A 12,973-nucleotide genomic window follows, 5' to 3' on the forward strand; every position below is an offset into this window, starting at 1 on the left:
GGGGTGTAGCCTCCTGGGGAGCGAGGCTCGTAGGCGGGGGAGGTGGGCGAGTAGTTTGGTGACATTGCTCCACCTGAAAGCAAAAAAAACATTTGAGGAAAAATAACATCCAAGAAGAAGTGCTCTGGATTTGAAGAGCAATTCGGACACCATCTTAATACTTTTCTTTTTCTAAACGCCAAATATGATGTCATCAATTTCACAAAAAAATGAATAAATATGAACATTTCACAACAGTTATTTGTGAATCCACTGTGTTCTGATGATAAAGATGTGAATGGTTTATTAAAAATTTGAATTTAAACATGTTTTTCTCGCAAAAATTGCTCGACCCCAATGCATTGTGGTCTATATTCACACGTAGCTACGCAAGTTTTTAAGACCATTTTCAGGCTCTTCAAACAAAATGCACGGCCATTGAACACTTCAGAGAATTGATGGTGGAGGTGAAAATAATAACTGCAGTTTGTGTCTAGATTGAATTCTACGACACCAAGTATTTCGTTTATCGGAACAGAGCTGTGAAAGAAAAAGTCTGAGGCAAAATTCAAGCCAACTGTAGGTGGTGGACATGCGCTAGTAAACAGTGAACAAAGAAGAGGGAGAAGCCCCTCCCTTCTTCTCTAATGTGAACATGATATGCCAAAACCGCGTTCAATAACGTGCGTTTAGAGAATATGTCGTGCCCGGTGTGTCTGTAGCTTAAGATAGATTTTCTAATCTAAGCCATTTTAAAAAAAAAATATTCACCATCAGCAATTTGTCAAAATTTGACATTTTCTCTACATCCTCTACCTTTGTAACACAATTTTTGATAACTTAATTAGATGTTAGAACTGAATATTGACAACAAATCAACTGAAAATATTGTTTTTTTTATTGCAATTTTCATCTAAAAACTCCTTTAAATTTGGTCAAGAAAAACTTTGTTTCAAATGAGAATACTTACATAATAAATGTCAAATTCTTACATTAAAAACTAAAATAAGTAAATAAAAAAACTTTATTGGATTTAATTTTAAAACCGTCTGTACTAAGAGTTTTGGTCAAAAATGGGGGAAATCTGGAACATTTTCATCTCAGATTATACTATGGTGGGGCTAATGTTTTGTTTTACCTGGAGATGGGATGTACGGGCTGAGCGGCCCCGGGGATCCTGGGGATCCAGGCGTGGGAGACCAGGCGGGGGAGTAACCAGGGGAGAATCCACTGGCGTCTGACGCCGCGCTGGGGGAGAAACCAGCAGCTCCAGGAGTCATGCCGCTTCCTGTTTGGGCATGAATCGAAATATGAGAAAATACAAAAACTAATAATAGTGAGGAGGAGGGGGGAGTGTGACGCACCGACACTGGGGGACCAGGCGCCGTAGGCTGGAGTGGCCCCTGTGTTCCAAGGAGTCATGGCAGGAGACATCCCGCTCATGGGACTCGGCACAGACCCGAAGAACATTCCAGTGGCTGTGGATTTGAATAAAACATCAAATTATTATTTTTCTTTCTGAATATATCCCATAATTCAGTTGTTTTTGTCACTTACGTCCAGCTACGCTGATGCCGGGTATGTTTGTTGGGATCTCCATGCCATACTTGCACTTCTCCGCATCCAGCAGCAAGTCGAAGCAGCCCGTCCCCGCTGGCGCCAGCTGGCCCAGCATGATGTTCTCCGATACGCCCTTCATGGGGTCACTCTCGCCGTGGGACGCCGCCTCCATCAGCACATCCACCTAAAAATAAAAGAGGTGGGGGGAAAAAAGGGTCAAAATGTTTCCAAATTGAAGGATTCCTCAAACTCCTCAAATCTTCGTACCGTTTCCTCAAAGGAACACTTCATGAGAGGCCCCGTGTCCTGCCGATTGATGCCGTGACGCGTGATGGCCATCAGGTGGCCGCGGCAGGTCATGGTGTCGCAGAGCAGAGCCAAGTGGCGATAGTTGACGTAGGAGCCGTCAAAGGAGATGACGTGGTACAACTCCCTTTCCAGCGCCTTCCGTACGGCCTCGATTCCCAAAACCTGCCAGTTCAAGTTCAAGTTACAGCAAGGTGGAGAAAATGCTTTCAGAACGCACTGATGCAGAACCTTATTAGTACCGTAAAGATCTCCACGATGTCGTTGGACGTGGTTCTGACAGGATCCACGTCCTTCTCGCTGAGCACCCTCATGAGGCTCACTCCGTCTGTCTCCAGGATCCACTCCTGCAGGGCCTTGAACTCCCCATCCTCAGTGATGATGATCTTCTTCTTGTTGTCCGTCTGGGGTAAGTGCATGTAGACCTACAGGAAAGCAAATACATTATGTTGTAGCTCCTGCTGTCTTCATGGGAGAGCCTGCAGTGGAAGAGTCCATCCTGGTACCTTGCTGATCTGCTCGATGCCCTGCAGAGTCATGTCCGTCAACATGTTGGACTCGATGCACCTCAGAAACACGTCGTCGTCCATTTTGTCCACCACCTCCTCGTCCTGGACACAAACATCGACATTTTAGCTTTCATTTGCATACAAATTAAATATCCACTCCACAAAAAGTGTGTTTTTAACATGTTATGTAGCATTTTTCTCTTGATGGAGGACATTTATAAAGAAAATTAAGCTTAAAATTGCATTTCTCAGTATTTTTTTTTTGTTTATTTGAATCAGGAGCAGATGAAAAAGTGCTGTCAGAAAAAAATTCTCATTTGTGATGTAGAAAAAACACAGTGAGTGGGCCACAACCATCCCCCCAGCACGCTCACACGCAGGTGTGCATTTTCTTTGAAGTCAAACAACTATTTTTGTTGGGGGTTGAGGGGCTATAAGCTATAGTGGAGCCGGTATTAAAAAATAATGTCCATTTTGTGGTACAAGCACCAAATTTGGCATGGTGGGATGCCCTCTTTCAGAAAAGCATGTTAGCCTCAAAAAAACTAAGATCCAAGATTTTAAAAAATGTATATACTATTCTCTTAAGTTCAAAGAAGGAATTCTGTGCATGATTATACCATATCGTTGAGACTGGGGCAAACAGACATTGTTAAAATTGAGTATACGGCCGCCATCTTTACAAATGGCGGCCATTTTTGATTTTTCTCATGGCTAACGTGCTTTTCTGTGAGAGACCATCTTAAAGTAAATCTATGCCATTGGTTGTATGCACGATTCACCTAAGCAGGAGACCTTGTATACTAGGGGTGTGTATTGGCGATATGATAAATATCGCAATACATGTGTCATGATACAATCTGTATCCTGATATATATATATCCCAAGACACTACCAGACAAAATGTGACATTTTTTTTATCATAACTTAAGAATTATCTGAATTTTAATCGATTTTTTGCAAAAGTAGGATTGTAAAATACATGTTATTTAACGATCAGAACATTAAGCACTGCAACTGTCTCATTAGCAAGTTGCTTTTACCCGCAATTTCATGGTGGTTTTATTTTGGTAAATTAGGAAATATTTAAACAAAAATGAGATTGAATTTCATGTTTGAGTATAAATAATAAATTAAATTTTGCCTTAACAGTATTTTAAAAATCGATACAAGTATGACCAAATAAAGTATTGCGATATTTCACTGAATCAATATTTTCTACAATCAATTTTTATGACTCATTATCCTATATTTGATACATCTTTGTACAGATTTAACTTTCTGTTGGTCTTGTTTTTGTATTATTTTTGCTTTGATTGCTTAAAATAAACTATTTCCAAACCCAAAAGAAGACCGGGAAGGCTTTGAAATTAGATCAAAAGTCATCATCATCTCCATTCACCTCCTGGAACTTGTTCTCGTCGCTGTTCATGATCCGAATTCGCAGCACCAGCTTCTCCGCGTTGTCGTCGTTGAAGATACAGTTCAGATCATCTCCAAAACCTTAAAAGGAGAAATGGAGTTATTGAGAAGGTGTGGCTCCTTTTGAAATAAAAAGCAGAGCGGAGCCGGAGGATCTACCTGCGTTGATCTTCTCTGCGATTTGCTCCATGGTCAGCTTGCGGTCGGTCATGTGCTTCCTGTCCAGCTCAATGCGCAGCAGCCACGGGGAAATCCGAGTCACATCAAAGTCGGGCATCTCGTAGTAGACGTTCACCCACTCCTGGTCTTCGGCCACCACTGTGTTCTGCGGGTTGGGGTCGTAGTAGATGGCAGTGTTGGCAGTCACCTAAAGAGAAAAAAAAGTTTTAGCTTGCAGTTTGTGTCAATTAGGTCTATAAAGAACACGGCGTGAAGCCTCTTACTTTGCGCAGCGTGGTGTGCTCCAGTCTGCACAGGATGTCCTTGGCTCGTTCGGCGTCGCGCGCCGCCTGACCCAGCAGGAAGACGGTGAGCGAAGGCGTCTTGGGCCTCTTCGAGATGTTGATCAGCTCCTTCAGACGGGGCACACCCAGAGTCACGTTCTTGGCCGACACGCCGGCGTAGTGGAAGGTGTTCAGGGTCATCTGGGTGGCCGGCTCTCCCAAAGACTGAGCGGCGAGCGCGCCGACCATTTCGCCTGGATGAGCCTGTGTGAGAAACACAGTTTCTCATCATTTTCCTCCCTTCACTCCGGTGCGATCACTTGACGGGATCGTCTGCTGGACGTACGATGGACTGGTTGAACTTGGTCTCGATCTCTCCTAACAGCCAATCGAAGGCCTCCGTGGAGAGGCGGAACTCCTCCGTCATGCGCTTGGAGCAGAGCGTGGAGCGCAGATGGATGTTGAAGAGCAGAGTGGCGTTCTCCTGAGCCTGTCGACTTAGCGGGTCGTCGCCATTCACAATAATCAGCTTCTTGCTCAGCTCCTGAACCCCTGAGAGCACAAGACGAGAAGCATGTGAGCAGAGGCGTGGAAACACTTTTTATGTCCGAGGTGTTTTAAGTAGACAGATTTACTGTGCACGTTACACAACAGCTGACGATTTAATCTGGTGGCTTTACTCGGCGCAGAAGGTCAGGACCTGAACCTCTTAGCTCCGCCTCCAAGATGAAACACACAAAAAAATAAATAAATAAAATTTAAATACAAACACACCTTCAACCACTCTCAATGGGTTCAGGTCTGTCGGAGTTCGAGGGTTAATTCTAAAGATCTTCTGGGCGTTCCAGATCATTCTGGCCAGGTTGCACGGTAGCACCACCTGCAGGAGAAAAGAGAGAATGCAGGAGATGACTACAGACATTTCAAAGATGAATAAAAATAGTCGTTTTAGAATGTTCTTTTTCTCATGACAGAGAAGATATATAAATAAAACTAACAAACAAATCAGGAGCAGATGAAAAAACAACACTTGAAAAAGATCAAACATTCAAAGCACTTGACAGATTCTCTGACCAATCACCTTTACTAACATCGTCTGGCTAAAAACGGCTACTGGGAACACTTAATAGAGGTCAAACGGTGATTGAAGAGGAACTTCATTTTTAGGATTTTTTTTAAGATTCTAGAGTGTAGAAATCCTCTGGACTTGACGTTTCCTCACCTTGCTGTCTCCGGTGGGAAAGATGGCTCTGAGGATCTCTCTGTCCTCCTTCATCTTGTCAAACTCCTTCTCCAGCACGCTCTGAATGTGAGCGTTCGTCATCACGTCTTTGACCACGTCTTCCTGCAGGACCCGCCTCAGCGCACGGTCATTGGTGCAATCAAACTTGAATCTAAAAAGGAGGGGAGGAGTTTCAATAACAAGTGCAGTTTCAGAATTGTGGTGAGTATTTCCATGTGTGTGACTGGACCTACTTCTTTTCAAAAGCTTTGTTGGAGGGTTTCAGAGATGCCAGGTTTTGGAACTCCACGTTCTCTCCCGCCAGGCCGTCCTCACCGTAGCGCAGCTGCACCACCTGGTTGATGGAGTTTCGCACTGTGGCATCGTATTTCACCATGACAGACTCCATGGATTTGATCAGACGCCGCTGGATATAACCTGAAATATCAAGATATTCCTTTAGTCTCCCCTGAGAATGAAAACAGCAATCTGCTGCAACGCCATGCTCACCAGTCTCAGCTGTCTTGACAGCTGTGTCGATCAGACCCTCTCTGCCTCCCATGGCGTGGAAGAAGAACTCTGTGGGCGTGAGTCCTGCCAGGTAGGAGTTCTCCACGAAGCCTCTGCTCTCAGGACCGTAGTCGTCCTTGATGAAGTGAGGCAGCGTGCGGTGCTTGAAGCCGAAGGGGATCCGCTTACCCTCCACGTTCTGCTGCCCCACCACGGCAATAACCTGCATGAGGAGAAATGCCGTCATGACACCTCTAACCCAGACAACACGGTGGGGTTGGAAGATATTGAGACGGAAATCTGACCTGCGAGATGTTGATCTTTGACCCTTTAGAGCCGGCCACCACCATGGATTTGAAGTTGTTGTATTCGGACAGCGACTTCTGGGCTGAGGACCCGGTTTTGTCACGAGCGTCGTTGAGGATGCGGTTCACCTGGTTCTCGAAGGTCTGCCTCAGGGTGTTTCCGGGGGTTGGCTCCAGCTCGTTGTTGTGTGCTTTCTCAATGACCTAGGAGAGTAAAAAAAATAAAAAAACTGCTTTAAACTAACAGAACATAACCAGACACTGATAAAACTGTTGAAGTTACTAAACTATTGTGACCAAAACCAGAATTAAAGCTGCGAGTGGTGACGTATTGCCCCTCGTTTTCCCTGCCCCCACACTCTCTCCCTTATGGCCTTTCCAATCTGTGGCAAATTCAGGGGGAAAAAAAAATTGTTTCCAAAATGGTGGCTTTCCTGATGGTTTATCTCTATAGCAACCATTGTATTTTTTGATCGTCTAGGCGTAATAAACAGTTCTATGTAATTTTAAGAAGAATCAGCAAAAGTAAATTTTTGGATTTCCTTAGCAACTGAGGTTTTTGTTTAAGCACACCCATATTCCTAATAAGTTTGCATCGAATGTTATATCATTTCATTCAGCTTGAGCCAATGATTAATCTACTACATTTTCACAGTATTAGGGTAAAAGATGCACGTGCAACAGGTAAAACGCCACTCTCGCATGGTTCCCGTGGTAACGCAGTTCAAAATGTACTACTTCTAATTCGTACGTTTTTTCAAATGATACTTGGGGTGATAGATCGAGGAGAAGTTCAACTTTACAGAAGGTAATTACATTTTTTCTGGGGTGAGGGGAATTCAATTTGGCGGTTTCTTCCTGAGGTCAAAGGTCTACGAAACTTTGGTTGTGGCTGTAGACTATACCTTGTGACATATGAGTAAAAGAACATTTGAAAAATATATATATATTATTTTCCCAAACTGTGGATAAATGTGAAAAAAATAAAAAATCAGCAAATGTCATTCTTTGCCACAAACTAGCTGCCAAATCATAGGTCTTGTCATCCCATCATTTTTGAAACTGGCTTTGGAAATCTGATACGCGTTTTGGTTTCGTTACTGGATTTTGCCTTTTTTTTTTAAACCCAAAACCAATTTTGGCTCTCACTCAATTTTTTGACCGTTTTGTCAGCTGCCATAATCTTTGGTAGAGGTTGTTCACGGTGTCCAAAATTCATTTTTACTAGTCATTAGGTGTCTAGAAATTTTAGTGAGCTTTTGAGTATGTGGCAGGATTGAAATTTTCGCTAAAAGGATCAGTAAGGAAAAAGAAATGCACAGACAATCTGGTCCTTGCAGGCCAGGACTGCAGAGGGACAGAACTATTCTCACTTCTATCACATCCTGCTTGGCTTTCTTGATTGTGTTCTGGATGTCGAGGTACGTCTTTGCATCAGCGATGGAGTCTCCAATACCAATGGAATGACCTACAAATGGAATACATGTAAGATAAGAGTCGATCAACTGTCTGACATTTCTGGAGTGAAGAAGCCTTTTTTTTTAATCCTTACCCTCAATGAGCAGCCAGTTATTGACCACAGTCTGGATGTTGGAGTAGAAGAGTCTAGTGATGTCATGGCCCATCTCCAAGTAGGAAATGTGGACCAGGGAGCCGGCTGACGTTCCCAAAGACTTCTTACAGAGGATCCCCATGATCAGCTCCCCGTTCTCTACGATAACCTTTAGAAAAGGTCGTTCTCAGGTTAAGATTTTACCTTCTTTGATCTTTGTGTGAAATGGTGTGTGTGTACCTTGGTGTCTCCAGGTGAAATGTGTTTGTAAGGCCCGCTGTCCTCGTCGTCAGGGTGGGTGCTGTGCGTTCGGATCACGTTGATGTGTCCTGGAATGATGAGGCTGAAGATCTGCTTGCCCGTCCACAAAGGCCGCGGCTTGAGGATGGCGGGCTGAGGCATCTTTCCGTCCCAGGTGGAGAGGAACATGAGGAGGTTCATCACTTCCCCCTGCCAGGTGGACAAATCGAGGGTCAACGGAAATGAAGACAGATCGCCACCCGGTGTTCGCACCGCAACAGTGCCTCACCCTCTCTAAGAAGACGTCTCTCTTTGTGAATTTGCGCACAGCGGTGAGGGTGTCCTGCACGATACCCATGACGGGTCTGTTGGACTGCGGAGTGACGATCATGCGAGGCACCATGGCCAACTCCTGGATTTCTGCTCTGGTCTCCAACGACTGAGGCAAGTGGAGGTTCATCTCATCACCATCAAAGTCAGCGTTATATGGGGTGGTGACACTAAATGAAGAGAAGAAGGAGTGATATTTGAGACATAAACAACTTTTGCTGTTTTTACACTTAAAACTAACAATAAACATCATTATAATCAGAATATTTGTTTTCACAACTCTTCATTTTAAAAAAATTTACCCCCTCTTTGTCACCTAGTACCCACATTTTTGACACAGAACGACACCCTTCACATAATGACGACAAAAAAAGGGAAAAGTTTGACTTTTTCAATAGAATTTAAAAAACAAATGTTGCAAGTATTTTTTTAATCCTGTATTATATGAGCGATATATGAGAAATAATAACCCATAGTTCCCACTTCCTCATAAACAGTCTTATTTTGTTTTGAACTCTATTTGCGTCTGATTCATTCTTGTAATTTATTTTTTAAGCTGCAGCAATTTTTGACAAATATATATACTCGTTTTGTTGCCAAATAAACACACTTAATTTAAAAAAAAAGTTTAATAAACAAATCAACGTAACGGTCTGGTCTAACTTTGGTACCTGAGATTGAGTCGAAACGTAGACCAGGGCAGAATCCGCACTCTGTGCCCCATCATGGACATTTTATGTAGTGTAGGCTGTCGGTTGAAAATAACGATGTCTCCGTCACACATGTGCCTTTCCACCTAAAACAAAAGCAACATTTTTTGTTACAACAATTTATTTTTAACCATATATAAAAAAAAAGGTTTAGAATGAATAAATTTGACCTTGTAGCCGATTTGCAGATGAAGGTCACTTGGTTTGGGGTGGAATCGCAGGTCGATTCTGTCTCCGTTGTCTCGAATGATGTATTTGGCGCCAGGATACTGACTGTTGCCTCTTCGTACCAGTTCTTGCAATCTAAAAGAAAAATTAAAAAAAACAATTTAATTTCACATCATCTTCTCCTTAAGCTGTTCCTATTATTTGTCATTTAGAGCTCCGTACCTGTCGATGTTAAAGGGTGTGACTATTTCGGGGAAGGTCATGTTGGCTGCGATGGATCGCGGCACGCCCACTTGGTCAATTTGCAGATTAGGGTCTGGGGTGATGACAGTTCGGGCTGAGAAGTCCACGCGTTTGCCCATCAGGTTTCCTCTCACGCGGCCTTCCTTTCCCTTTAGACGCTGCTTTATAGATTTTAGGGGCCGGCCGGACTTTTGCATTGCCTGAGACAGAAAAGAGGTTGAAACTAAAGAGCCGAGTGGAACAGAGGCAGTTGAGACCTGAATTGTAATATTTAAGTACCCTTGGTAAGCCTGGCAACTCGTTGTCGACCATAGTGGCGACATGGAACTGAAGCAGCTTCACGTCTTCTGCGATGACGTGCGCAGCGGCTCCGCTCTGTTCGTTTCGTCTCAGCTGGTTGTTGATCTTGACAATATCAGCCAATTTGTGGGTCAAGTCGTCCTGTAGAGAAGGAGTTTAATAAGTCAAACTTCTCAAAAATAAACAACAACAAAACTGCCTGGGTTTATGTCTCTGTACCTGGTTGCGAGCGGAGCCTTGCATGACCACGGCGGGACGCACAGCCAGTGGCGGCACAGGCAGCACGGTTACAATCATCCACTCTGGCCGGGCGAACTTGGGATCCATCCCCAAGATGATGTCTTCTTCGTCCGAGATGCGCTTGAAAATCTCGTGCACGCGCTCCGGACTCAGCAGGATTTTCTTTTCCTGTGAATCCTCGTTGACGTGTTTCCATTCGGCAAAGAGCTCCAAGCCGGAGCGCCGGATGCGAGGCTGGTAGCGTCCACAGCCACCGTGACCCTGCAAGAGTGATAAGTGGAACAAAGAACTGATAAGCTTTGGTTGGAATGTTTAGACTTTCACATGCGTTAGTGTTGACGAACCTTCTCCTTGGTGATGTCCTCTTCTGTGTCCTGCTGCTCAACCCCAAACTTGTTGTCCATCTCCTCCCCTCCCTCACAGATGTTTTTGCCTTTGCACAGCTCATACACATGGGTTAAACGCTTCCTGGGCTGGCCTTTGGACTTTATTAAAATGTCTTTGATCTTGGGATTATTCTGGGATCAAATGGAAAGATCATAGTTCAAGTAACAATAGAAAGAGCCACATTTCAAAGTAAATGTATGCAACAATTACTGGAGAAGTACCTACCGAGTCCACCAACAGCTTGGAGCAGAAGAAGCACACACACCGAAGAACCTTCATGATCTTCGATATGAACCCGACATGGAAAACTGGCTTTGCCAATTCTATGTGCCCAAAGTGCCCGGGACATTCCGTCATGTTCCCTAAAACAACAATCATATTAAATCAGCCACTATAATCAGGTATTGAAAAGCTGCCTAATTCAACAGGTGATGGGATCCATTCCCAAACATGTACCTGCACATGTCTGACATCTCCCGGAGCGCTCTATCACCCCTTGTCTTGGGTCCATAAGGCCACAGAGTTTAGGACGTCCTCCTTCAGTTGTCTCGGGGTATTTGATCCCCTCGGTGGTGACTGACATCCGTTTCTAAGGAAATACAAAACATTTAAAGGAAGTTTTTCTTTTCATAAATTATAGCAAAAATATGAATACTCCCATGAAATTATAATTATCTAAATAGTTCAAAATTTTGTGAGTCTTCGGTGAATTTTCTAATCAACTCAAAAATTGAAATACAGTTGTAATAAATTACATGGCAAAAAAAAAAAAAAAAAAAGAAAAACTTCAATAATTCAAATTTTGTTCAATCAAAAGACATGCGTTTTTTCTTTTTAAAAAGCATTGTTTTATTCGTTTAAAACCCAACACACGGACAACAAAACTACATAAAACAATCAAAATCACGACTTTATATTTGGAAAATATGTTCCATTACATTGATATACAAGGGGTTTAATTCATGTGATAACATAAATTCTTTTAGAATATGTTGTGCTTTAAGGTTTTTCCACAACTTCCTGCAACATGACAGTTAGCTCTAGCCTGACACAGCTAGCTATGCTAAGCTAGGCTAGGCTAACAAGAAGACTTTCCAATTGTCAAAAGATCAAATTTATTACATTTCTCAATAAATCAGTAAACTCTACGTAATGTGTTAACAGTGAATTAATTAATTCATAAAAATCCCACCCCTTCAAAAAGATAACCTACAAGCTCATCGGGACTGATGATGCCGAATTGTACTCTCTTGATCGTGCGCAGTGGGCATGCGCTGTCGCCGGAGGGCGGTCCGTGCATCCTGTCTATTCAAAGAGACGCGTCCTTCCTCGGCACGCTGCTTTGAGAACAGGAACAGCCTTAAAAAATGCCACCACGACTCCGCTCAGGGCGCCAACGGCCACCGCAAAGTATCCGAAGGCGATGTTCCGGGACCCCTGCTGTCGGATACTTAAGAAGCGGGATTTTTTACACGTTGGTCCCCCTTGAGCTGAACCTAGGCTACTCCCTTCCCCTTTTCCGATCTACACTCCGGAGCGCTTTAAGCGCTTCTGAACGTTGAGGTGCCCAGCGCCCGCTTATATAGACCAAAGGCATTCTATGGGGTTACATGCCCAGAACAGCAGGGACTTTCTCATCGGAAGGTGGGACATGAAACATAGTAGTACAACGCTCATTGGCCACTCCAGACAGCTATATAAATAATTAATGGTGTCGCGCTCACAGCCAATCAAAGAGCATGGTTCTTTCGTCAACGAATCAGAAGTGTGGGCGGGCATTGATTTTATTTCACCAAATTCCAATTGGCTCCGCCGACACTATTTGGGCGGTATTTAGTGTGTTTTGCATAGATAGTAAAAATATTCTGTTTAGTCTCATCGGATTGGTCCCTCTTGTTATTAATATTTAGTGTTAAAAACGAGATACCCAGTAGCAACGAAGAACCCTACCGCATTAGTATAATTTATAGAAAGTCCACCCTTTTTCCGATGTTGCCCGAGCATGGCCGATGTTCCTTTCTACCCTCAGAGCAAAAATAAAAAAATCTCTGTCCCTTCCTTCGTCTCGCTCTGGATCAGCCTGGGCTCTATGAAAAGAGGCTCAGAGCTGAGGCCTGTTAAGGGCTTAATAGGGAACCAGGAAATAGCCTAAAACATAACATTTTACTCTCAAAACACGGCACATCGGATTATTTTAATGAAATTTTCACACCGTGCGTTTTGGGGGTTTTGTTCTTTGATGCGTTTTTGTCATCTCTGGGACTCAGTTCGAAGCCCCGGACTCGAGTGCAACCTCTCGCCGGCCGGTGGACAAGATTTGCAGCTCGCCTCACAGGAAAGTCCGGGAGAAGCCTCGGCTCTTTTTTGAAGGCGATTTTTTCCCCGGAGGTTGGACTATTACGAATATCAGATGTTTGGAATAGTTTATATTTTGTTGTGTATGTTTGACTAATTGTATTTTATATGTCTTTTTTGTTTAAAATCGGGCAGCTAGTCGTAGGCCATGTTGCGAAAGCAGACAGAAATGCTACGGTTTTGGCGGTCGAG

At 43.6% G+C, this 12,973-nt stretch overlaps 1 protein-coding gene across 1 annotated transcript in view; it reads right to left on the reverse strand.

Moving 5' to 3' along the window:
- The window catches only part of polr2a (RNA polymerase II subunit A), a gene marked incomplete in the record, with an annotated part of 13,973 nt that extends 1,984 nt beyond the window's left edge, over positions 1–11,989 (reverse strand). The window contains 29 exon segments of the mRNA XM_024287916.2: positions 1–73; positions 1,118–1,267; positions 1,344–1,457; positions 1,537–1,723; positions 1,807–2,010; positions 2,088–2,270; positions 2,352–2,456; positions 3,757–3,857; positions 3,936–4,143; positions 4,220–4,483; positions 4,566–4,771; positions 4,994–5,099; positions 5,442–5,613; positions 5,696–5,879; positions 5,952–6,174; positions 6,257–6,460; positions 7,630–7,724; positions 7,809–7,977; positions 8,049–8,258; positions 8,338–8,548; positions 9,050–9,174; positions 9,259–9,391; positions 9,479–9,699; positions 9,779–9,940; positions 10,019–10,300; positions 10,384–10,557; positions 10,652–10,788; positions 10,883–11,015; positions 11,640–11,989. Of these exon segments, the coding sequence (XP_024143684.1) occupies positions 1–73; positions 1,118–1,267; positions 1,344–1,457; positions 1,537–1,723; positions 1,807–2,010; positions 2,088–2,270; positions 2,352–2,456; positions 3,757–3,857; positions 3,936–4,143; positions 4,220–4,483; positions 4,566–4,771; positions 4,994–5,099; positions 5,442–5,613; positions 5,696–5,879; positions 5,952–6,174; positions 6,257–6,460; positions 7,630–7,724; positions 7,809–7,977; positions 8,049–8,258; positions 8,338–8,548; positions 9,050–9,174; positions 9,259–9,391; positions 9,479–9,699; positions 9,779–9,940; positions 10,019–10,300; positions 10,384–10,557; positions 10,652–10,788; positions 10,883–11,015; positions 11,640–11,726 (4,823 nt within the window).
- Between the last annotated feature and the right edge of the window lie 984 nt (positions 11,990–12,973).

This window comes from Oryzias melastigma, linkage group LG18, assembly GCF_002922805.2.
Source record: "Oryzias melastigma strain HK-1 linkage group LG18, ASM292280v2, whole genome shotgun sequence".
Classification (NCBI taxonomy): domain Eukaryota; kingdom Metazoa; phylum Chordata; class Actinopteri; order Beloniformes; family Adrianichthyidae; genus Oryzias; species Oryzias melastigma.